This window comes from Henckelia pumila, chromosome 3 (assembly GCF_033568475.1).
Source record: "Henckelia pumila isolate YLH828 chromosome 3, ASM3356847v2, whole genome shotgun sequence".
NCBI lineage: Eukaryota > Viridiplantae > Streptophyta > Magnoliopsida > Lamiales > Gesneriaceae > Henckelia > Henckelia pumila.
The window spans coordinates 144,442,992-144,466,585 of record NC_133122.1 but is presented as its reverse complement, the minus strand read 5'-3'; the positions used below and the strand labels follow the sequence as shown (position 1 = coordinate 144,466,585).

Sequence of the window (23,594 nt, the reverse complement as noted above, 5' to 3'; positions counted from 1 at the left end):
CATGTTTGAGTGTCATGATACATTTTAATATTTTTATTGGTTGAGGTTTATTGGAATATTTTATTAAATATTTTTAGTGCATGACACATTTTATTATTTTATTTATGCAGTATATTTTTAATTCTAGGGTTGACTCAAATGTTTAATTATTTTAAGGATTGCATTTTTCTTAAGTATTTAATTATTTATTTATTTAGTCATGTATTTATTTTAAGTATTTTAATTCAGTGCATATATGTATGGGCATATATGTACATATTTTATTTAGTAGTATAAAAAAAAAAAAAATTTCCGCATATTTATTTATTAGAGAGTTAGGGTCGTTTCAAAAATAGTATTCGAAATTGCAAGTCATCGGAACTTGTTCCCTTGTAACTCGATTTACTATTTGGAATAACAGGAAAAAAGAACTTACCAAGGAGTGATAAATATTGGAGAATTGGAAGTTCAAATCTGGGGAATTCCAGGAAAAGAAATGGATCAACTCATTCTTGGTCTAGAATTCCTGGAGGACCATAAACCATGAAAACGCCTTGAAAAAGGAATAGAGTTCATGGTAAAAGAAAATACTTGGAAAATTCAATAAGAATTCTACGAAATGGATAACCAAGAGAATTGGATAAGGGAAATCCCTTAATCAGATTCGAGAACTCTGTTCACGGACAGAGGAAGAAGCAACAGTTGAAATTAGTAATTCATGAACATGATTTACTAGAACGCATTGATGAAGTAGAAAGGAGTAACCATACTCTACCTTCTGAGGCCTTACGAAAACTAAAGGTAAATAGTCTTAATCGAATTACTGAGTTACAACACAGTCTGTTAAAAATGGCGGGGCCATTTAGTAATCTCTTTAAAAAATGACAACAAGTCCTTTCTCCATATACATTCCGATAGAGATGTTATATGAACAATATAAGGCTGAGTATTTTGCAGCTTATATTGACTCAGGAGCAGGAATTTGTACAGCAAAAAGAGGAGTCTTCCCTGAAGAATGTGAAGAGGAATTGCCAAAATTTGATGGACGAGATTTCTCTCGAAGAATTTTAATTCTTTGCAAAGGAATAAAACAAGCAGAGATCCTTATGGGAGGTGCAGGTCAAACACCTTGGTACAAGGTAAAAACACCACCAATCTATTTCCATGATACATGAGCTAATATCCTGTTAGGAAATAACTTCTTACAAATGTTTAAGAAGTACACACAAGACAATGAGTCAAGAAGACTTATGTTCACTACAATTTGTGATCATAAAATTATCGTTCAAAGACTCAAGGTTGCTTTTTATCGACAATTATCGATAATATTTCGCAGCCAGTGTGGTGATAAAGGATAATTTTTCACCCAAAAATGAAAGATCCAAGAAGGTTTGGAGAAACCATGTTGAAAATAATAACAGAACAAGAACTTCAAACAGAGGATATAGAGCTTCTCAAGGTAATTCTAAATCACAGAGATATAGAGTTAGAGAATAAAGTATCCCTTGAAGATGTCAAAAAGAGGCTCAAAGAAAGTTACAACGAGCATCCTTTGGCATGGTGGGATAGAAATCAACTCAAAGTCAGTCTTACTCTAAAGGAAAGCAAAGAGTATGAATTCGTCAGATATAAGTCTATCCCGATGAACATAACAGATCAAAAGGATATGAGAATAATTATCAAGGAACATTTGGACCTTGGTTTAATCAAAGAAGGAGTTTCACCATGTAGCAGCCCAGGTTTTCTGGTTAGAAATCATGGTGAAATAAAAATAGGGAAACCCAGGCTAGTTATTAACTACCAAGGTATTAATAAAATCCTGGAGTTTGATGGGTACTTCATACCGAGTAGAGAACACCTAATTAGCTGTGTACGAAATGCTAGATTGTTCTCAAAATTTGATTGTAAGTCTGTATTTTACCAGATTCGAATGAAAGAAGGAAGTAAGAAATTCACAGCCTTCTCTACTCCACAAGGACACTATATTTGGGAAGTTATGCCTATGGGATTAGCTAATGCACCCCAGATATTTCAAAGAAATATGGATAACCTTTTTAAAGATTATTTCAACTTTATGTTTGTTTATATTGATGATATTCTTATAGCATCAAAAAATATAGACGAACACGTTAAACACTTAGAGATTTTCTCTAAAATTTGTAAACAAGAAGGACTGGTTTTATCTGAAAAGAAAGCAGTCATAGCAACGAGGAAAATTGAATTCCTCGGTATTGAGATTGATGAAACTGGAATAATTCTACAACCCCATATTGTGGAAAAGGTAAAGAATTTTTCAGATAAACTCAAAGATGTAAAACAACTCCATAGTTTTCTTGGAGTAGTTAATTTTGCAGGGATGTCATTAACAATCTAGCAATGTACAGAAAGGTGTTCAGTCCTTTGTTAAAAAAGGATGCTAGGTTTATATGGGCCGATGACCATACTAAAGGGGTAAACCAATTAAAAGATATATGTAAGAATCTCCCAAAAATGGCTATACCCATAGATGAAGATGATCTGGTATTATTTACGGATGCCAGTGACGATTGGTGGGCAGCAGTCCTTACCAAGATCACTCCAGATGGGGAAATACCATGCAGATACTGTAGCGATTTTTTTTCAGAATCTGAGGCCATTAGATGACATATCAACGAGAAGGAATTTTATGCAGTTAAAAGGGCTTTTGAAAAATGGCCATTATTTTTACTTGCTAAAAAATTCACTCTGAAGGTTGATAACACCCAGGTAAAAGATTTCCTAAAAAATAAGATTGAATCTAAACCTGAGAAAGCTAGGTTATTAAGATGGCAAGCATTATGTCAAAATTATATTTTTGATATTGTTATTATTAAATCTCATGAAAATATTCTTGCAGATTTATTAACAAGAGATGGAAGGCAGTGACATGGATTCCATCATGAAAATGCAGAGACATCTCAGGGAACACCTTGGGTTGCTTCAAAACGAGTTCAACCAGTTAGCCATTAATGCTGAAATGGCCGGAAGGTTACAACAAGCTGATCGGATCTAAGTATCTAATCGAATTACAGGATATATGCAAGCTCAAACACAACTATGGGCTGCTATTCAAGGGCCAATTATGAAGGCTATAGAGAAACCATTGGTTTCTCATAAACAAGATATGCTAAAACCATTGGTTTTACAAGAACAAGAAATACAACCACCGGTTGTGAAACAAGATGTTGAGGAATCTAAAACTCAAGAAACAAGTGCTAATCTATCATCAGCCTTTGATGATCTGGATGAAGCAACAATTGATGAGGATAACTCATCAAGTCAACCCTCCGCCTCTGGGGTAAAAGAGGAAGAGATCAATCTTAGGCCCAACACTGGCAAGGGAAAATCTAAGATTGATACTAATTCATCTATTATTTCTCCATTTCAGGTTTATCAACAAAGGTGGGAGAAATTGAATACAAGGAGTGAAATCAACCCGAACACTTACAGGGTTGATGTTGCAGGAATATATCCAAAGGTTTGGCTAAAAAACAATGTCAATCCTAAAGATGTAAAACTCTGGTATGAATTTGGGGCTTTGGCCTCAGTTTATACAACATCACCAAGCTTCCCGAAGATATCACAGTTACCAAAATGGATCCAGGAAGCAGTCCAAGAAACATGGGCAAATAATGATCATTTGGCCAGAGGAGATGTGCTTGAGTTATACTTTTTCAGTGCAGCTCCAAAACCAACAGTGAAAGGATCACACGAACCCTTTCATTTTATCAAGCTGAGGAGACCTGATATAAACAGTCATAAATTTATCAAGGATCCTAAAACTGAAGAAATACCCTTGGTGTCCACTTTCGGAGAAAATGAGATCTCAACCAGAAGGACATGGGGTATTTGGGTCTGTCTTACTGAGATGTATAAAGTCAAGTTTCCATTCAAATTTTATCAGAATTTTGTGAATGGATCGTTCCTGTTAAACACAATGACAGGAAAAACTACAGCATTTGCGGAAGAACTCTTCGAAAAAAAAAGAAATTTTTTGTGGAACAACAAGCTGCCGGGGAGTAAAGAAACTCGCCGAAAATTCTGTAACATGGCTCATATTGGACGATGGTCAAAGAATATCTGCCCAGAATGCCCAAATCAGAAGGAGCCAGAATTTGGAAAAACCTTTAGACCCCGAACGATCGTAAGGATTTTTTCGAGACAAGCAAAGGTAGATAAGGACCACCGAAGATGCGTTTTCACAGGGGCCTACTTCAAAAGCAAAAGATGCCCCGACAACAATAAAGCAGACATGTGAGGAGAATAAAGCCAAAAGAAAGTGGCAGACATGTGATTCCTCCACTAGTAAAAGATGTCATCAATAATGGCATAAAAAATTCAAGACAGCTGCCTCCTCCACTAGTAAAAGATGTCATCAATAATGGCATAAAGAAATACAAGACAGCTGTGAGATTCCCTGAAGTTTCTCGGTGAAACGAGTGGAACTACAGCTATAAATACATGCATTTGAGGAAGCTGAAGATATCAATCATTCCCTTCAGTTTTCTTACAAATAAATTGTTGTAATATTTTTCTCTCTTTGTATTAAGTTTTCTTTTATGTATTTCAAGAACAAGGCTACTATGAGTAGCTAAACAAGTTGTCTTCTCCTCTTCAAATGAGTTGATTTATGTAATAATATTATGTCTGAATAAATTTCCTAAATCTCTCGTTCTTTCATGTTCATATTTTATAATTAAATTTATATATCATACGCCTTAAGGTAGAAAACGAATTAAGGCTGTGCTGGGTGTCGTTGAAGGAGCTTGTGCAGAAACCATCTGTTGTGACTGCGTGGTTGGAGTGTGAGGAGCACTTCGTAAAACTCGGCAGGTATGACCCGACGACATTATGGTCAAAAAGGTATTTAAATTTAATTCATCTTACGAAAGCATGTTGGACACAAATCTGGAGTATATCGGCTGGAAACCTTGCGTAACTAATAGTCTTGCATGGCCGGGACTGGTTCGATAGGTATAACAAAGCCACGTACAAAGGATTAGTTTTAATTATATTTTAATTCAAATATGAGGACCATTAGGGAGTAAAAATAAAGAAAGGGGTGGGTAGGGAGTTATTAAAAGAAAAGTTTGGTAATGGGGAGTTTAAAATAATTTGTCATTTATTTAATTTATTTGTTTATCATTTAACAATGATAAACTTAGTGAACTTAAGATAAACTGAAAAAGAAAATATCTCACTCGAAGTGAGAGAACCTTATCTAGTTGGCTCCTCCGTTCGTTACTTGCTGCAATCGACCATTTGCCGCCTCGAGCCATTCTCTGCAAAAATCGAAGATTGTCAAGAAATGGCAAACTCCCTTTGTTTTTCACCTCTCGTTTCCTTGAATACTGTCGAAAAACCTGGTACCCTTTGTCTCAATCTGTCTCTTATTGCGTGTGCTTGTATCTTTTCATGAATTTATTGCTCCTGGTTCTTCAGTCCAATGAACTAGTTTTCTGTAAATGAAGGCGTATTCTTTATGTTTTTTGTGCTGCTTCTGATTCTGGTGTAGATTCATCACTCTGTTTTATGTGAAATTTTCATTATTTTTTAAGGACTTATTGGTCCCAGCTACACTAGTAGGAAGGTGAATTGGACGAGAGACACAGGTTACAGCTCGAAGAAAAATGCTGATTTTGAGTCTTTAAAGGTTAAGGTGAGTGAGTGTCCGTTTATATTTCGAATTTCAGCAATGAAATGATACTTTGAGATGAATGGAGTCTTGTTATCTAGCTGTTTTTGTTAAAAAAATGATGATACTTATATGATAACAACTCACAACTGGCAAGTGGCATCTACATCTACATCTATGTGCGCATTGAGGGGATGATATGTCAAGTAGTCAACTTTTTCAAAAGATTTTAGTTATTCAAAGAGGGTTTTTTAAGCCGTTTATTCCCATTGGCTTGGACATCTTACGTCCGGAAAAATTGTGAAACACAGTTTAGAAAGGCTGAAACAAGATGAGAGAAACAATGGTGGAGCATCTATAAATATGGTGATAGTTTTGGTGTTTGGAATAGATGACCAAGCAAAATACAGATTCCAAGACTTGAGCCTTGTTCTTGTCTCCAAACCTCCATAACGCACTAAAGTGACAAAGAACAGCTTTGCTACCAAGAATCATATTCGTCTTACGGACCATTGTTGCAGCCATATTGGAAACATCTTGTTTACTTTGGGAATTTAAAAATTAAGGCCCATGGTCCTTCAGTAAACGTTTGTTGGCATTAATATAAGAGTGTTCATTGTTAAAAGTTTTTGTTTAATATTTCCTACTACTTCACGCTTTCCTTTTAAGCCATCATTCTGTTGTTAACGCAGGTCACTTGGTCTTTTTCTTTTTTGCAGGCTACAGGCAGTGAACCAAGCACCAAAACGAATAGCATACTTTGCACTGAGTGTGAAGGGAATGGTTAGTGAAACTTTTGTGGTGTTTTAATGAGTTTTAGTTCCTAGAATGGTACGTGAAATGAAAGTAACAAACTTATGTCCTAAATCTAGAGTGACCTATTCATCAGCAGTTCTAATCAAGCTGGAAATGAAAGTATGAAACTCGAGATTAGTTGAGTGAATAGTCAGCTAACTGGAATGGTGTTTCATCAGCTCTTCACTTCTCTCCTTTTGCAGCTCTTCTCTTCCATTTTTGGTCCTCCTAATATCTTCTTGGGCGCATGATACTATTTACATATTTGTAAAGTTTGGGTATAGGTCCATGTTTTGGTTATTTTTTTTAAACATCACTGTGCCACATGGAGAAGCTTTCTCAACACAATTCTGTCACTTAAGCATATCTTTGTCGTTACTTCAATTTGTGGGGGAGCGAAATTTAATTAAGCTTTTCATCTTCTTCTTCTTTCCGAATCCAATCATCGTATAAGCTTAAAGTTTTTCTGTTCTCTGTCTCAGACTATTGATCTTTTTTTCTGAAAATTGAGTAGGTGCTAAACAATGTACCCAGTGTGAGGGTACTGGAATCAATTCTGTTGATCACTTTAATGGGCAGTTCAAAGCTGGTGGATTATGTTGGCTTTGCAGGTATGGTGCCCTTAACTTTTACTGCATTAATCAAGACTGGATAATGAATTTTTGCTTAAAATATCCATATCTATCTGTAGTTCTATTATCATGGTTCAGTCGATGAAGTCGCCAACTTATACATTCGAAGTATTGGACCAAGTTTCGCTGCAAAACTACTGATAATAAGATAAATTTGCTTTTTTAACTGCAAAAGGGAAATTGAATTTTATCATATATTGTGTCGGCCTGCAGATCCTATGTAGAACTTTTTCATCATTGTTGATTTTGAGTAAGCAAAGATGTTTGAAATAATGTCAATAATGAAATATGATTCTTGGATCCCTCAAGCTATCATATTGAATTGTGAAATGAGTGGCTAGTAAAGGAGATATTAATATATTTTGGGCTACAACTCACGCGTTGCAGTGGGAGCAGAACATGAGATTTGTGCCAGGCTCATTGCAAAGGTCGGAAACCGATGTGTTTACTGAGCCTAGGATACAAGGAGAAGAAAGGGTACCGATTTAAGAGCAGGATTAACTTGTAAAGTATGACAATTTGTGTGGCATCATTAACTACCAAAGAAATCCTCTCTGTCTCATATTTATTTTGTCCAAATCGCAGTAATACTCATGTAAACTCGTCTATCTATGTTGATCAATCATGACAGGTTCAAACTTTCTGATATGGTTAAACAAGACTAGTCAAAACATTACCATGTTTTTAGTCCCTTGTTATCATATCTTGTCTTGCAAATGGTCCTCCCAACTTCTTACGTGATGTTTTCTTAACTTACTTCTTGTCGGTAATTCGACTCAACTTTTCAACAGGGGTAAAAAGGAGATCCTCTGTGGCAGTTGCAATGGTGCTGGCTTCCTTGGCGGTTTCATGAGCTCGTTTGACAGTTAGTACCCTTGCAGCTTGGATCATCAGCAAATGCCAATACCTTAATTTTGTCATATAAATTTTGTGAACAAGAATTTTTTTATGAACTTGCTGCTTTGCACAAGTATTTGGAGGGATGTAGTGCAATATTTGTACTTAATTTAACATCTGAATTCTGATATACAAGATGATTTGCTTGAATCAGTAGCCAATGAATGTTTTTGTATGTTCTCAAGATATTTAATTCTACAGTTCAAACGGAGTTCTGTTTTTTTTATTTTTTTATTTTTTTAAGTGAGTTCTAACACACACAAACACACACACACACACACACACATATATATATATATAGAAGAAAAAAAAGCAATACACAAATCAGACACAAATAATCAGATTAAATGTTATCAATTAAATGTATACAAGACACTAGACAGACATTCATGCATATAATAAATAAAATATAAATAAATAAATAAATAATCTGATTATTTGTGTCTGATTTGTGTGTTGCTTTTTTTTTTCGTGTATGCTGAGATCAAAAATTTATTGGTTCAACTTGAAAGAAGGATCATCAAGCATGATTTGTGTCTGATTTGTGTGTTGCTTTTTTTTCGTGTATGCTGAGATCAAAAATTTATTTGTTAATTTGACAAACTTTGCTTTTTAGTCAAAAGTACTATTTTTTCTTTGAAAAATATTATTTTTTATGATACAAGTATTAGATGTATTCTAACGTGACATAAAAAGTATTATTTTTTTTGTATAAAATATTTTTATATGAAAAATATTACTTTTAACGAACGCAAATTTAAATATTTTTTACGTCAAAAATATTAATTTTTTTATAAAAAATATTAGTTTTTATAATAAAATTATTAGTTTTCACGTGAAAATTATTATTTCTAATGAATGCAAATTTAAATACTTTATACATCAAAATATTACTTTTTTATGAAAAAAATATATTAATTTTTATGATAAAATTATTGTTTTTTATATTAAAAGTATTAGTTTTTTCTGTTAAAAGTATTAATTCCACCGTTTGCTAAATTGACATAAAAAATTATGTTTTTGTATTCAAAATTATTACTTTTCATTGAAAAATAATAGTTTTATGTGAAAAATAATATATAGTTATAAATGTATGCAACTCTGACATAAACAATAAGTTTTTTGTTAATCCTATTACTTTTAGGTCAAAAATATTAGTATTTTTTTAAAAGTATTACTTATAATACACGATAATTTGACATAAAAAAATATTATTGTTCCAATCAAAAGTATTACTTTTTTATTAAAAGTAATAATATTTCTATTAAAAGCGCTAATTTGAGATAAAATTATTACTTTCTTAGTTAGATTTTTCGAATCTCTCGTGTTTGGTAACGACGTTCACCCTTAATTCCATTCTGGTCTGTGTGTTTTTGTTTTTGAGTTCATAATATATATTGTTGAATTGTTAATTTATAGGAAAATATATAATATGCGAGGAAAAATTATTTTAATGATGAAGGATCCTGCTGCGCTCAGAAATTCATTATCGGTTTTCCGGCAAGATTGAAGCAAACTAAGTCTCTAACCAATGGAATCAAAATTAAGAAAGCAAGAACCCTTTTTCGACAACGAACGTTTTAACAAGATATGCTCAAGTAAACGAGTAAAGCAAGATAATAAATCACAAACTTGAGTGATTTGGGTCTAAACTATGGGTGCAAATCTCAATCGTCATACTTATATTTTCTGTTTTGTATCTATTGTTGTCGTACATCTATTAGAAACACAAAAACTCATACGAAATTGTCTCGCATGTCAATTTGTAAAAGAGATGTTCTACCCGATCCAACTAAGAAAAAGTAATGTTTTTTTTATGCAATGACATGCATAATCATGCAACAGTGACAGTCATATGCATGATTTCAATATGCATTATCTATCTTGCTCATACTCATTTTCCAATCCTCAACAATATAAATGAGAACTATGCATTGAAAAATATATACAAATTATAGAATTCATGTATCATAAAGCCTGTAAAAATACATCTTCATATGAAATTTAAACTCTTGCACTCATAGATCAAGAGCTAGAGATGTTTTGGCAACATTCCAAATAACTCCATACATGGATAAGAAAACGGGCTACGATTGAATCGAGCTAAGCATATCTCTGATTCTTTTATACAGCTGGAAAGTTGATCTAAAAACAAATTTTGTTATCATAAATATTTACAGGTAACTCAGAAGAACACAGGAAGAAACATGAAAACATAACCTTAGGAAATGGAAAGCTAGAAAAGGGTTACATAAATCACATCAAAACCACGAAGACCGTAAATTACTAAACATCGGACAATTCTTATACCCCTTGTAGCAAGTAGGGGTAACATTATGAGGACTGAAGATAACATTCCCTTTTATCTTAAAAACTACCAATCACCATATCTATTACAAGTCTCATAAATTGTCAGTAATAAGAAAAATGCTATATTCATACACTCGGACGTACTTTACAAAACTATCCAATGAAGAGATCTTTTCATTGATGTACATAGGATAATTTGTAATTTCAAAATTAAAGTATAACCATGTTTCTAACCGAACGTGTACTCATGACATACTCTGGTAATAAAACATAAAAAAAAGTAATTGTTTTTACAATAACCATAGCAAAGGAGCATCTAAGAATCTTTTGTGATGGGTGACCACTGACCATGGATTTCTTCTTCCAAATGAAAAATAATCAAATTATTTAGTAAACTTATTTTAAATACCCAAATCCAAACATAATTTGGTCACTGTCAAAAAAAAAATATATGTTTGAACTCTCTGAATCATAGCAAAATATTTCTGCAATTTCTGAGCCCTCATGTTTCCGCATGTTCTTATCGGATGAAAGTCGATACAAAACATTGAAAATACAGTACTAATACATGATATTTGAACATAAATTATTCCAAATTTGGTTCTAATACATGTTTTTTGAGTACTCAAATATGAAATATTTGTCTTTTTTAATAAAACAACGATACAAAATATTGAAAATATGATACTAATATATGATATTGGAGTATCAATTGTTTTTAGATCTGGTAGTAATACATGATTATTAAATATCCAAATATGTGTTGCAAGTGTGGACATAACCATTTAGTACTCATATATCATATATTAGTACTAGATTTTCAATGTTTTGTATTGATTTTCACGCATAAAAAACATTTGAACTCAAGAAGTGCAATATTTTTGTGTGAATCAATGAGTTCAAACATACTTTTTTTTTCTGACAAAGATCGAATGCAAAAATATGTTTAAGTTTGGAGATTTAAAGCAAACTTGCCCCAAATTATTTTTCCTATCTGTATATTTTCCAGTGTTGGGAAAAATGAAGTAATATTAATTTTTTTTTAAAGCGAAATATTAATTATATTTTAAGTTACACTTGATAGTAGATTCTTAAAGTTCACTTCAATTTCTTCCAACACTACGTTTTCACCTTCAGTGAGCTTAGTTCGCTAATATTATAAGGCAGTATTTGATTCAATTGATGAGATTATTGAATAATTAGTAAATAAATGATAAAAGATCTGATAAATAAGAATTAATAATTTGTGCTGAAAATAATATTGTGTTTGGTTTTATTTTTAGGAATAAAATTAAATAATGGTTTAAAATATCTTTGCCAATAATACCCCTTTATTTTTTATTGAATAATTAAATTAACAGACTACTTTTTTTTACTTCTTCCCCAACGTTTCCTCCATGTACTTCAGAAAAACCTAGCCTATTGTGCAGAAGATTGAATTCCACATATAACACAGCAATTTCAAATCTGATAATGAAATTTAATGAGATTTTCATTTGCACAGAGCGACACAATAAATTAAGCAAAGCAATAACAAACAGATATTTCAGGAAAAAAAAAACAGATAAACGCATTGAATCCAATCAAATGAAGTGAAAAAGGGAGAAAAACGAAATCATGGTTCCTCCGTCAAAACCCAAGAACCAAATTTCATGTTTGCAACACCATATGAAAATAAATTAAATAGAGTTTTTCACAATGATTTGCCGAGACAGAGAGAATTAATGTGTGAGTTTTAGCCGGATGAGGACTCCTCCGATTTCTGAAGATTTAGCAGTTGTTAGAGGAGAAATTTCAACATACACAATTTTTTTTGGTCCATCAATTAGATGTTAGCGGAGAGAACAGCTGAACAGGGGTTTTTTTGGGTTAGGGTAAGGTACATACTTGGAATTAACGTAGATGATTAATAGTAGAAGGGTTTATTTTATCTAGTTGAGTACACCCTTATCCTTCCCGCGACAGATTCAGTTGGTTTAATTAAAATTGTACAAAACGTGAGTTTATTTTTAAAAAAGCCCACAATCACAGTCAATCACTAGTACCAAACACAGCCTAATAGGTTTCTTCAATGCTAACCCAAGGACAAAATCTTTTAGCCCCTCAAATCTAGGGGAATACCAAAATCACACAGATTTTACCCTTATGCCAACATCAAACAAACCTGTTACAACAAAGTGGAACTAGACTTGGTTTTGCCTTTTCCAACATAAACGGGAAACTTGGCCATTATCCTACCATATTGCAACGAGATATCATTCATGAGAAGATGAAATCAAACTCTAATGTTGAAAGTTGCTAATATTGATCAATTTCTGTCATTTGATCCACAACAACAAATTTCTCAATATTTTAAATAATGTTTTCACTTCATCAACAGTGATACTTCTATCCAACAAGATGACCATCAACATTCCCCATGTTACAAAAATCGCATTTTGTTTACGAATTGTATCATTTGAAACAAAACGCCTATGAACAACTACTCCATGTATTGGTACAACAGAGTGAAACTTACAATTAGAAAACAGGAAAAAAAGTCCGGGTCACACCCTACACAGTAAGAATAGGAGCATGACCTCGATCAACAAAATTAGTAATAAATTAGGAGCAACTAAAAAAGGTTCAAGACATCTTTTAAGAAACATTAGGAGGAAAAACAACATATAAGAATAACACAAATGGTAATTAAGACTTTAGTTTTCCAAAATTTGAACTCTATAAAATCAACACACAAATGTAACCACAACAAAGAATTAGTTATTTGGAGAGATACAAATAAAAGAAATTCTAAGACAATGAACAAATAAAAGGGAAAACAAAAGCTTGGTATCACAAATTATTCATAAAAGCCCTCAGAACACAGATGGTTATGGTAACATCTAATGATTTTGAGAAAGCCAATCCCACATCATCAACACCACCAATATGGTAAATTCTTAACAATAATAACAACAACAACAACAATAATAATAACAAGAAGAGTGTTGCTGATAATGATGATGACTATGATGATGACGATGACTACGATTGGTTAAGATGATGCGGGAGGCAATCAACCAAAATAAGAGCTATACTCATAACCTTGTAATATACCATCATTGGGCTTTGATAAAAGTTAATAATCTTCAGGATGTTTAGGGTAAACATAAACTGGTACTCAAATACAACTCAAAACCATCACCATCAAAAAAAGAAAGGACCACAAGTGTCTTTTCCTTAGCCAAATGTGAATAAAAATTATCAACTCCAAAGATTTGAAGGGGTAGAAAAGATGTCAATCTAACGACCTCAGTTCTAATAATTTATGATAAACATTATAGAGTGGAAGAATACTAAATCTTTTTTTTGGTCTGGGTGTATCGATTTCAAGCTAGATTAAACCTATACCGCGAAAGAAGGTCAACTCAAAAGTGGATGACCCAGACAAGGTTAAACATATCGAAAAAATTAGTTCTATTAATCATCTCCAAAACCTTTTGAGTTGCCCTCATCAGCCCTAAGTTGTGGGCAGCTGCCGGAATCGTGATCAAATTAAACCAATGAAATTTTGAACAAATCTAAAAATGTTATGTTTGAAATACCTATGCAATAAATGCTAAAAAGGACTATGTCATTAAAACAAGAAGATAGGCAGGGATGGGAACCTAATCCATACATCTGGAATGTTAACAGTTATATTTTCAATTCTCAGCAATGAGAAATTAATTGTCGTGAAGAGAACCACAACACACAAGCCTTTATCCCACTAAGAAAGGTCAGCTTGGACTTAAAATTCTATCTAAAGCGAGCCATAAAAATCCTAATTACAAATAATCCAAAAATTAAAATAATATAAACAGCCTATAAACATTAATTAAACCCCTAATTTATTTAATAAATTAAACCTAGTGGTTCATTTAATAATTAACTCTAGCATGATGTCATGGTACACCTTGAATCTTCATCTTTCAATATATCAGTGTTCGAGTAAATCTGATTCTAGGAAAGAGTAAATCAATTTTTTTTTAAATGCAACCTTTGAACTATTCACCAAAAGAAATGCTAAAAAGGACTAAATTGTGATTTTTCCAAAAATTAGAAAGCACCATAAAACGAACACTAGCATGCATTTCCAAATCTCAGCAAGTGGGAATAAATTCTTCAAGAGAACGATAAAATGTAAAGCCCTCAGAGCTCATAGCTTTTGGCAAATCACGAGCGGCTAAGAATACTGACGGAGAATCATCAAAGGCCTTCCGCACACCTCCACGAGCAAACAGCCAACCATCACGCAAAAGGACGGGAATTTTTCAAAATAATTAAGGAAAAAGTGGAGGGGGAGGGGGACGCGATGGCGGCTGCTTACTCCGGCGATCCACAAAGGCCATTGATGATTCAGAACCGTCATACCACTTCAATGTGTTAATTTTTTCCATCATTGGGCTTATTTATCATTGTTGTTCCAGCTGTAGATAGAACTCGACAAAGAAAATAGGAGCAAGACTTCTAAAATGTATTATATATAAATTAACAAAATTTTTGGATTATGATCGAGACAGAAAGGGAGTTCGTTAAGAGTAACCACGTTTATGAAATAATTTTAACTTAAAATGACTGCTAGGCGTGCCACATGGACAACTTTTTAAGTGACATTTGAGAAGCTGATACCTCCCTTTGCCGGTCCAGTTATGAAACACAGAAAAAGCACTTAACAAAGCAAATGGAAACAAGACTTCTCTTATGTAGCATAACTAAATTATCAAATCATAAAAGCCAACTAAAGCAAAAGCTCACCCCTCGCAATGGGCTATCTTTAGGTAAAAAGGAACCAATCGTTTTCCATAGATTTCACAGGTGGAGAAATGTATGAGACGCTTGCCATTCTCTGAGCAGTATTTCACCTACAATCCAAACCAATATCATGGTCAAGCAGGTGAAAACAGTAATGAAATCTACTACCTATCCTGAAAAAAGGACCAAAATATTAGGCTAAGTAGCCAATTAGTATTTAGTACTAGTTAAGTCTTCAAGGTATAGATTATGTCCCAACATTGCACAAGTAATCAATCACCTAGCAACCTTGAAAGAACACAAAAAATGGCATGGCTAGCACAAAATAACCAAATTATAAGCATACTGCTCTTTTCATTAGATCAATTTGCCACTGCATAGCATGCCACCCTTCAGTTCCAAATTACAACTAAAAATTATCTAATTCAAGTATTCAACAACAAAAATCAGTATAAACATCGGAGTGCTCCATATTTCCATTGACAAAGCCGTATAGACATATCTGGGCACTAATCCTTTCAGATAATGTAAGAATTTGATTTGAATTTAAGGTTCTATACCTCCTGCACGATTTCATGGCCGAAAGTGTGACTCTGAATTGGATTTGAATTTAAGAAGAAATCGGTGGAAAGAATTTGAATTTGTTAACCATTTTATACCTTCAATTCAACTCCAGCGCCATCCATTAGCCTCTTCCCCATCATCTATCGCATCTGAAGCTAACGTCAATCCACACACCATCCTAATTGCTGACACGAGCTCAGGAGATACAAGTATCAGGCCCTTGAACACACAAGGATACAACAGAGATTGTCTTCGAATTCAAAAGATACCCATGGAGTTGGGGCGAATCAAAAATTCAAGATGCCCAAAGTGGAAAGAAGAGTTTGTGTGTTTTTTCTTTTACGGTGAGGGAAGGAGAGTTAGGGCTTGTGAATTAGGATCTTAATTAAGATCCGGGTAAGTCATAACCGGGTATTTGTTTTTAATTTGGTTCATCCGGCTTGGTCGACCCAGGCTTGGGTCAACCCAAACCATTGTTTATATATTTTATTGTGTAGTATTATTATCAAAAATATTGATGGTTTAGTGGTTAAAGTCTAGGAGGAGAGAGGAGAAAGGAGTGTCAGGTTCGAATCTGGAGAGGGAAGAAAGGAGGGAAAATGAGAGTTGAGAAGAAGGAGGAGAGAGAAAATATTTAAAGCAGGGGTAATATATAGTCTATATCCCTTATTTTTCCATAGCAAAATAGAAAAAAACTCCTGTGAGACGGTCTCAATCATTTTTTTGAGACGGATTTTGTATATGGTTTATTTATTAAAAAGTATTATATTTTATGTTAAAATTAATACTTATTATTATAAATATGGGTAGGGTTGACTCGTCTCACAAATGAAACCGTCTCACATGAGTGTTACTCATTAAATAAATACGTTAAAAAGCAATAAAAAAAACTCATACAAACTTAATAAGAACACGATTAAGAAGATTAAAGATCCAATAACAAATCATAAAATCCATTCTAATCTTGTATAAATCAACGTACATAGACAGAGATAAGAAAGAAAATAAGAATCGTCATACCAAAAAAATACACAACAGTAAAGTACAAAAAGGTGAATTGTAAATGATTTATAAACTCTTTGGAAACATTTGGGTCCTCAGTCCTCATTACTTAAAAAAAAAAGGGGTGAGCCCCACCCCCAAGGGCACCACACACAGCCGCACTACTAAGCCAGCAAATAAAGTGGCCTTCAACCTGCACATGTATCAGTATTTGTAAATTCAGAAAACTATATTCTCATATTTCACAATTTTCACAACAAATGTACAAAAAAAAAGATAGAAGATAAGAAATTAAAAAAAAAATCACTATAATCAGGCATACAAATCGACTGAGAAACAGAAGAGGAAAAAAAATCACCATTTTCGCCTTGCATTCGAATAGAAACTTTCGATCTTTGTTTTGTATTTTGTCTTTCAGAATTGAAAGATAAATAAGAAGGTTGGAAGTTATTAAAAAATTTATCATGCCCTTCGCCGTAACATCGGTGTGTAGTTTGGGGAGAAAACATTTGTTTAGAGACGTAGGAGAGATAAAGAATCGAAGAGACTGAGAATAAATAAGGTTGGGAGTTATTAAAATTTTTACTGTCCTTTGCCATGACAACAGTGTGTAGGGAATAATCATGGGAGAAGAGAGTAAAAAAAAAAAAAAAAAAAAAGAGGAAAGAAAACTTGGTGTCTTCTCGCCATAGTAGAGATAGTAGAGAAGCATAGATTTAAATTGAATAAAAATCAACACTCCAAAATACCCAACGGTGAAAACATTCTATTGAATTAATACTATGAATTCATATAAAGTATTACAATTTAAAATTATATAAGAACGCCATTTCTTACAATTACACATCCGCAGGAGACAAACAACAAAGTGAACGTTACTTCAAAATTTAAATTTGTTGTTTTATTTTTAAATTCAAATTTGTTTATAGTTAGATCCGATTATTACACAGTTTGAATGGCATTAATTTGTCATCGAAAGTGGGTCAAGAAAATGGCTTGATTAGGTAACCACGCTTAAGTTTTTCATACACCAGCATACTTATAACACATGTATACAAGCAGAGTGAATCTTGAAATACCAGAGACTGGAATTGCAAGTTCCCACATCAAGATAGTATTAATCGGAGAATCGTCCCCGAAAATTTAAATGATTTTTCTGTTTCTTCAAGGCAATGATCCTTCTCCTCCCTCGTCCAGTTCTGCAAGAATTTCCGAAGAAAAAACATTGATAAGATGAAATGATATGGTCTCTTAGAAGCTGAAAAATTTTGCGACAAAATTATGAACAAGACTTTACTTGGGCAACATTATTTAGGTTGTCGCGAACATTCTGCAATAGTTGGGAGAGGTCCCCATCCCATTTGTAGAACTCCAATTCTTTGCCATCAAGGATCTTCTCCGCCACCTGATAAGGAAGAAAATAGATAAAAGCGTATGTCAAATGGATACAACATAACAAGAAGTTGTGTTCGAGATGAATCACATCCTCGGCCTCTTATTTTTTATCTTCTTGTAGACCTTTGGACTAATTTTTGTGTTGTGCAGACCAAAGGGAATGATGACGTTGGGTTGTACCAAGTCTGTAACCAAGTGGATTTATTTTGTCTCATACTCCTCCCGAATATCTAACATCATATATCCGTGAATCGATTTGTTCATATTCAGCATTTAGATCTATCTATATACTCCACAACTACTTAGAGAATGACCCTCAAGCATGCGGACCAATGGCACGACAAGCTCCATCATGAACTATTATCCATTAGGACCATTTACAATGGATTTATAAATATCCATCTTTGATTTCACTCTCAACATTCTCAAACTTTAACTCCTAAAGGTTAACAATGGAAGCCAACTTACAATCCTTTAATTTTCATTCCGAAGCTGATCCAATCAGTCCTCTTCTTTTTATAGAGGTTCAACAGGTGTAATTTGCTAGATAATGGTTAAAATGTAGTGTTGTTAAGGTATGACGTGAGGAAGTATAATATCGAACGATGGAAAAGCTAAAATGAATGATAAGATCGTTTTTAAGGTGGTAGTAAAGGGATGCATAGGCTCATATTAAGCACCAAGTTCATCTTATTTTCCCCTTGTTTGAGTCAAGTTATTTACTGATCGATCAACTAATTTAGTCAACAAACATAATGTACAACATATAGAAACGTGCATAACTTGGAACGAAAGAGCATCGTTAGGGACAGACTAGCATTTTGAAGTTCAGGAAATTATAATAATTCACGAATAACCTTTACCTTTCTTCCTATCATCCTGCCACCAGCAGAGTGAGCAAAGTATGTGTTGTAGAAATGGCAAAGGAATGCCTGAGGATCTTTTTCCGATAATTCCTGAAGATACTCAGCATAAGTAACACCTGGGGAGGATGGTTCTGGTATAATATGGCCTTGCTGCCTAAACCATTCCAAGTCTTTTGCAAGGCATTCTGATCTTTCTAGGCCTGTGTTACGGAATTCTGCATCTGAAAATTAAAAGTAATTGCATTTGACTTAGAAATTACACAACACATACAAATTTTAAGCAACTAAAGCTCTCTATCATTATTATAACTACAGAAAAATCAGCCAAGAACATTTTAAAACTAAAGTGCAGTTCGATTTGTTAACTTTTATGCAAACAATTTTTTTTCTTGGAACAGGTTGAGTAACACAGTGCATATTCTTTCTTCAACACAACAAGTACAACCGAAGTTGACAAACAACTATGTAGCTGCAATGATGAAATCACATATTCGGATTGACAAATAAAAAAGTTACGAAATTTGCCCCATTTCAAGAACTCCATAATGTGTTTCTTCCAAATTCTTAATGATTGCCCTATTACAAGCAACCAACTCATATTCTCTCCTCTTAATCTTTAAATTCACTTGAATTACTTGAATGTCAGCAAAGAAACACACGGTTAAGCCATTGGTTACAAAGCTTTCCCCTTTATCAATTATGAAAGTCAAATGCTTAGGCCCTCTCCTATATCATAGAAACAAGAAGAAAATATTAGAATTAATGAGAAAAGTAAGCAACACAGAAGCAGGACATAGCGAAAATGTACACACATCACAAACATCAAACGAGAACAATTGGCACTGATCAGATGTATGAAACATCAATGATCATTCATTTTCCTTCGGACAAGCCACCATTTCTTAAGTTTAAAAGATAAAATTCACCTACTAAAAAGGTTAATACATACATCAAAACTTCCATATCCTAATTCCTCAAGCATCAGCAAATTCAAACTAATAAGACAAGCACAAAATACCACGACAGGCCAAGAAGCAAACAAATGCACAAATAAAAAAACTTGACAGAACATACTCACATTCCGGGAACGAAGCTCTCTCCACAATCTTCTCGAGAGTATCATAAACATACTTACTATCCACCAAGAACTTCAGGTACCCTTCGATGGTGGGGTCCCATTTAGCCACAGGCTGCCCCTCTGGCTCCTTCTCCCCTTCCTTAGCTTGGTCCCTAGTGTGCAGTTTCATAGCCACAAATCTCATTTCCTCCACAAACCCCTTAGCCTCGCCCGGGTATCTTTTCTTATGCTTCTCCGCAGCCGCCGTTGCTGAAATAACCACCATCCTAGCCTTCTTCACGGAAAAAATGGAGATGGGCAGCGACAAAAGTTGAGCGGGAGGTTGTTTGGAGATTGAAATCTGAGTTTTCTTGAAAAACTGGGATTGCGAGGTGGGTGTTATGGAAGCCATCGCAAGAAAAATTAACGGAGTATGGGTGAAAGAAAATGGAAATGGATGTATCTAATTATGCTGTATATATGTATGGACAACAATAGGTAAATGGAATGAATGTATGGTATTAGCTAGCACAAAACCATGTTCTTCCATGGAAATGGATAGAATTCTCCATTTTCTTTCTTGGGGTGGGAGAAGGAGTTATACGACGTCGTTCTGACTTCTGACCATTAGGTTTCCCTTTTAATTAATTAACAAAGTTTAAAATGATTGTATTGTATATTGTATATCAATAAATAAAAAAGTTGGGGAGAAAAAAAAAATAGTTAAATTAAAAATTAAAAAAATCATATTTGAGGGAAAAAAATTGAGATAGTTGAGAGATTTTTTTTTTTCAATTTATTGGTCCTACCAAGAGATCACTCTTACATAATATACAGTGATAGATAATAGATTATAATTAATTAATTATGAATTAATTCGATGTCGAATTTTTGTGAACCGTGCCAAGGATGATGTGTCAGTTTGTGATTGGCTACTCATATGGGTCCCACATATGAGACCCACAAATATAGCCAATCACAAACTGACAGGCCTACCCAGTACCCTCAAGGTGACATCGACTTTTCCAAAAATGAAAATGTCGATGCCCTCAAGGTGGCGTGTCAGTTTGTGATTGGCTATATTTGTGTCACAAACTGACACGCCACCTTGAGGGCATCGACATTTCCAAAATGGAAATATCGATCCCTCAAGGTGGTGTGTCAGTTTGTGATTGACTACTCATGTGGGCAGGGGCGGAGCCATCCTTGGGCTAGAGTGGGCTCCATCCCAACCAATTTTTCAAAAAAAAAAATTTAGTACTTCTAAATTTAAAAAAAAAAAATCAGCCCCATGTAAAAAAAATTAAAAATAAAACAATCAATTATATTTTTTTGGTTGATTTACTGTAGTAGGTTTTGAAATTATGTGATTTGAGATAAATTCGATAATTCTAAAATTTTATCGAATATTTAATTGCGATAATATTGATTTATGATACATATGAATTTTCAAGTTTGAATTTTTACCCTAAAAACTATTGTTTCGAAATTTAGGAAAAAAATTAATTGGTTGAAAATTGAAATATTTGAGCTCTTATTGACTTTGCAATTATTATTGAGTTTGTATTACGATTTTTCTAATTAGAAAAAACTAAAAATTCGATAATTATGAGATTTGAAAAATGACCGTATATAGTAAGTGAAATGATATTTTCGTAAGTGAATTAATCCGATAATTAATTTACGATATATACTTCCCAATTTAGCATAATTTACACCGGCCATAACTTATTCTATTTCTACCGTATATTTTATTTTGGTTAATTATAATTCAGTCCCCAAATCTAAATAAAAATTAATGATCAGTCCCTGTCAGAAAAAAACTTTGTTTAAACTCTCTGGGCCCACATGTTTTGTTTCGGATAAAATTCGGTACAAAACATGAAAAATATGATACAAATACATGATATTTGAGTATCAAATGTGTTAGATCTAGTATAAATATATTATTTTCGAGTACTAAAAAATATTGATATTAATAACACATTTATCTTATTTGGATGAAAATCGGTACAAAACATTGAAAATATGGTACGCATACGTGATTTTTGAGTACCGAATGTGTTATATCTGGTACAAATATATGATTTTTGAGTACTCAAACACATGTTGCAAGTTCACATTAATAAAGATGTTTAGATTTTATACTCAAAATTGTATTTTTTGTACTCGATCTTGAACAATTAGTGCTCAAATATCTTGTATTTGTACCATATTTTCAATGTTTTGTACTTAATTTTATCCGAGTAAAATAATGTGGGCCCAGGGAGTGCAAACAAATTTTTTCTGATAAGAGACTGATTCTTAATTTGCTTTTGGATTTAGAGACTGAACACCAATATTTTATTGGGTGGATGCGAGTCCTTTATGAAATCAGACTATTTTGGGTAATATTTCTTAAAATATACTATTGCACTGGCACACGCAATGCAATGCGTGTGTATGCGATTTAACCAAAACAAAACTTTGGCATCGAGGTATTTGGCATTTGCAAAATCACGAGAAAGACAAAAATTGAAGATGATAGAGTTTTGTCCCAAAAAAAATGCATTCAATCAAAAGTTTAAGAGAAAAGTAGTCTTTTATGACCATTTTGCCTTTAAAATAGGTTCATATCATGATTGGTTGGAGATATTTTTTGTAAAATTATATTGGTGTAATTATATCTGATCAAATTAGTTGCTAAGATGTACTCTTGCTTTTTATAATATAATATTAGTATTTCGTTGCACGCATTGTGTGCTCGTACATTTCGTTTTTTTTTAAAAAAAATAAATAATAAATTGTAAAATTAAAAAATAATAAAAAAATAACGTTTTTCTAAACAAATATTCACAAAAATATATATCTTATAAAGTGAGTATCATTTTTGTAAATAAAATAATATCAAAGGGCACAAAGTGAGCTTTTAATGGCTAGAAAAGAGGAAACCGTATAAAATAACTATTTTGCCCAATAATTTTGATTTAATTGAAAATTAAGTTAGGAGATAATGGTAATTTCAAATAAAGCTTCACCAATTAATTGAAAGTTTGTTAATTAGAGGGTCTCTACTTTAATAATATAGTAATAAATTGTAAAATTAAAAAATAATAAAAATATAACGTTTTTCTAAACAAATATTCACAAAAAATATATATATCTTATAAAGTAGGTGTCATTTTTATAAATAAAATAATATCAAAGGATACAAAGTGAGCTTTTAATGGCTAGAAAAGAGGAAACCGTATAAAATAACTATTTTGCCCAATAATTTTGATTTTATTGAAAATTAAGTTAGGAGATTGGTAATTTCAAATCAAGCTTCACCAATTAATTGAAAGTTTGTTAATTAGAGGGTCTCTAATTTAATAATATAGTAAGATATATAAATATATGTATATTAGTATATTGATGCACGCGTTGCGTGCTTGTATAATATTTTTATAATTAATTTGATTTATATTCAAATAAAAGTAATATCATAGTTGTAAAAATTATCAAAGAACTAAACTGAAATTTGAAATGTCGAAATTTTAAATTAAAAAAAAACCAAAAAAACAAAAAACAAAAGTGTAATATCTATAATACATAGTGTCTAATAGGTAAATCTTTAATAATAATAATAATAATAATAATAATAATAATAAGATATATAGTTTTATGCTTAATAGAGTAGTTGGAAAGGAGCT

General features: G+C 32.8%; 2 protein-coding genes and 1 long non-coding RNA gene across 4 annotated transcripts; 1 reads left to right on the top strand and 2 right to left on the bottom strand.

Annotated features, from left to right (window-relative positions):
• Positions 1 to 5,190: 5,190 nt before the first annotated feature.
• LOC140891948 (protein BUNDLE SHEATH DEFECTIVE 2, chloroplastic) lies at positions 5,191 to 8,142 on the top strand. Its single transcript, XM_073300657.1, has 5 exons — positions 5,191 to 5,363; positions 5,556 to 5,656; positions 6,352 to 6,415; positions 6,942 to 7,038; positions 7,851 to 8,142. The coding sequence occupies exons 1-5, from the start codon at positions 5,306 to 5,308 to the stop codon at positions 7,927 to 7,929; spliced, it is 399 nt and encodes a 132-aa protein (XP_073156758.1). The 5' UTR covers positions 5,191 to 5,305; the 3' UTR covers positions 7,930 to 8,142.
• A 1,722-nt stretch (positions 8,143 to 9,864) lies between these two features.
• Positions 9,865 to 15,966, bottom strand: LOC140886920 (uncharacterized). The gene is made up of 3 exons (XR_012151730.1): positions 15,699 to 15,966; positions 15,043 to 15,149; positions 9,865 to 10,101 (listed from the first exon to the last, which is right to left on the bottom strand). It is a non-coding gene; the product is annotated as an uncharacterized lncRNA (long non-coding RNA).
• A 708-nt stretch (positions 15,967 to 16,674) lies between these two features.
• Positions 16,675 to 20,535, bottom strand: LOC140891394 (heme oxygenase 1, chloroplastic). Of its 2 annotated transcripts, XM_073299858.1 has the most exons (5): positions 19,945 to 20,535; positions 18,864 to 19,087; positions 17,903 to 18,010; positions 17,685 to 17,804; positions 16,675 to 16,798 (listed from the first exon to the last, which is right to left on the bottom strand). In XM_073299858.1, exons 1-4 carry the CDS (start codon positions 20,333 to 20,335, stop codon positions 17,712 to 17,714), a joined length of 816 nt encoding a protein of 271 aa, XP_073155959.1. In that variant the 5' UTR covers positions 20,336 to 20,535; the 3' UTR covers positions 16,675 to 16,798; positions 17,685 to 17,711. The 2 variants fall into 2 exon arrangements, with proteins under 2 accessions (XP_073155959.1, XP_073155958.1); XM_073299857.1 differs by lacking the exon at positions 16,675 to 16,798 and having other exon boundaries at positions 17,589 to 17,804.
• Positions 20,536 to 23,594: the final 3,059 nt, after the last annotated feature.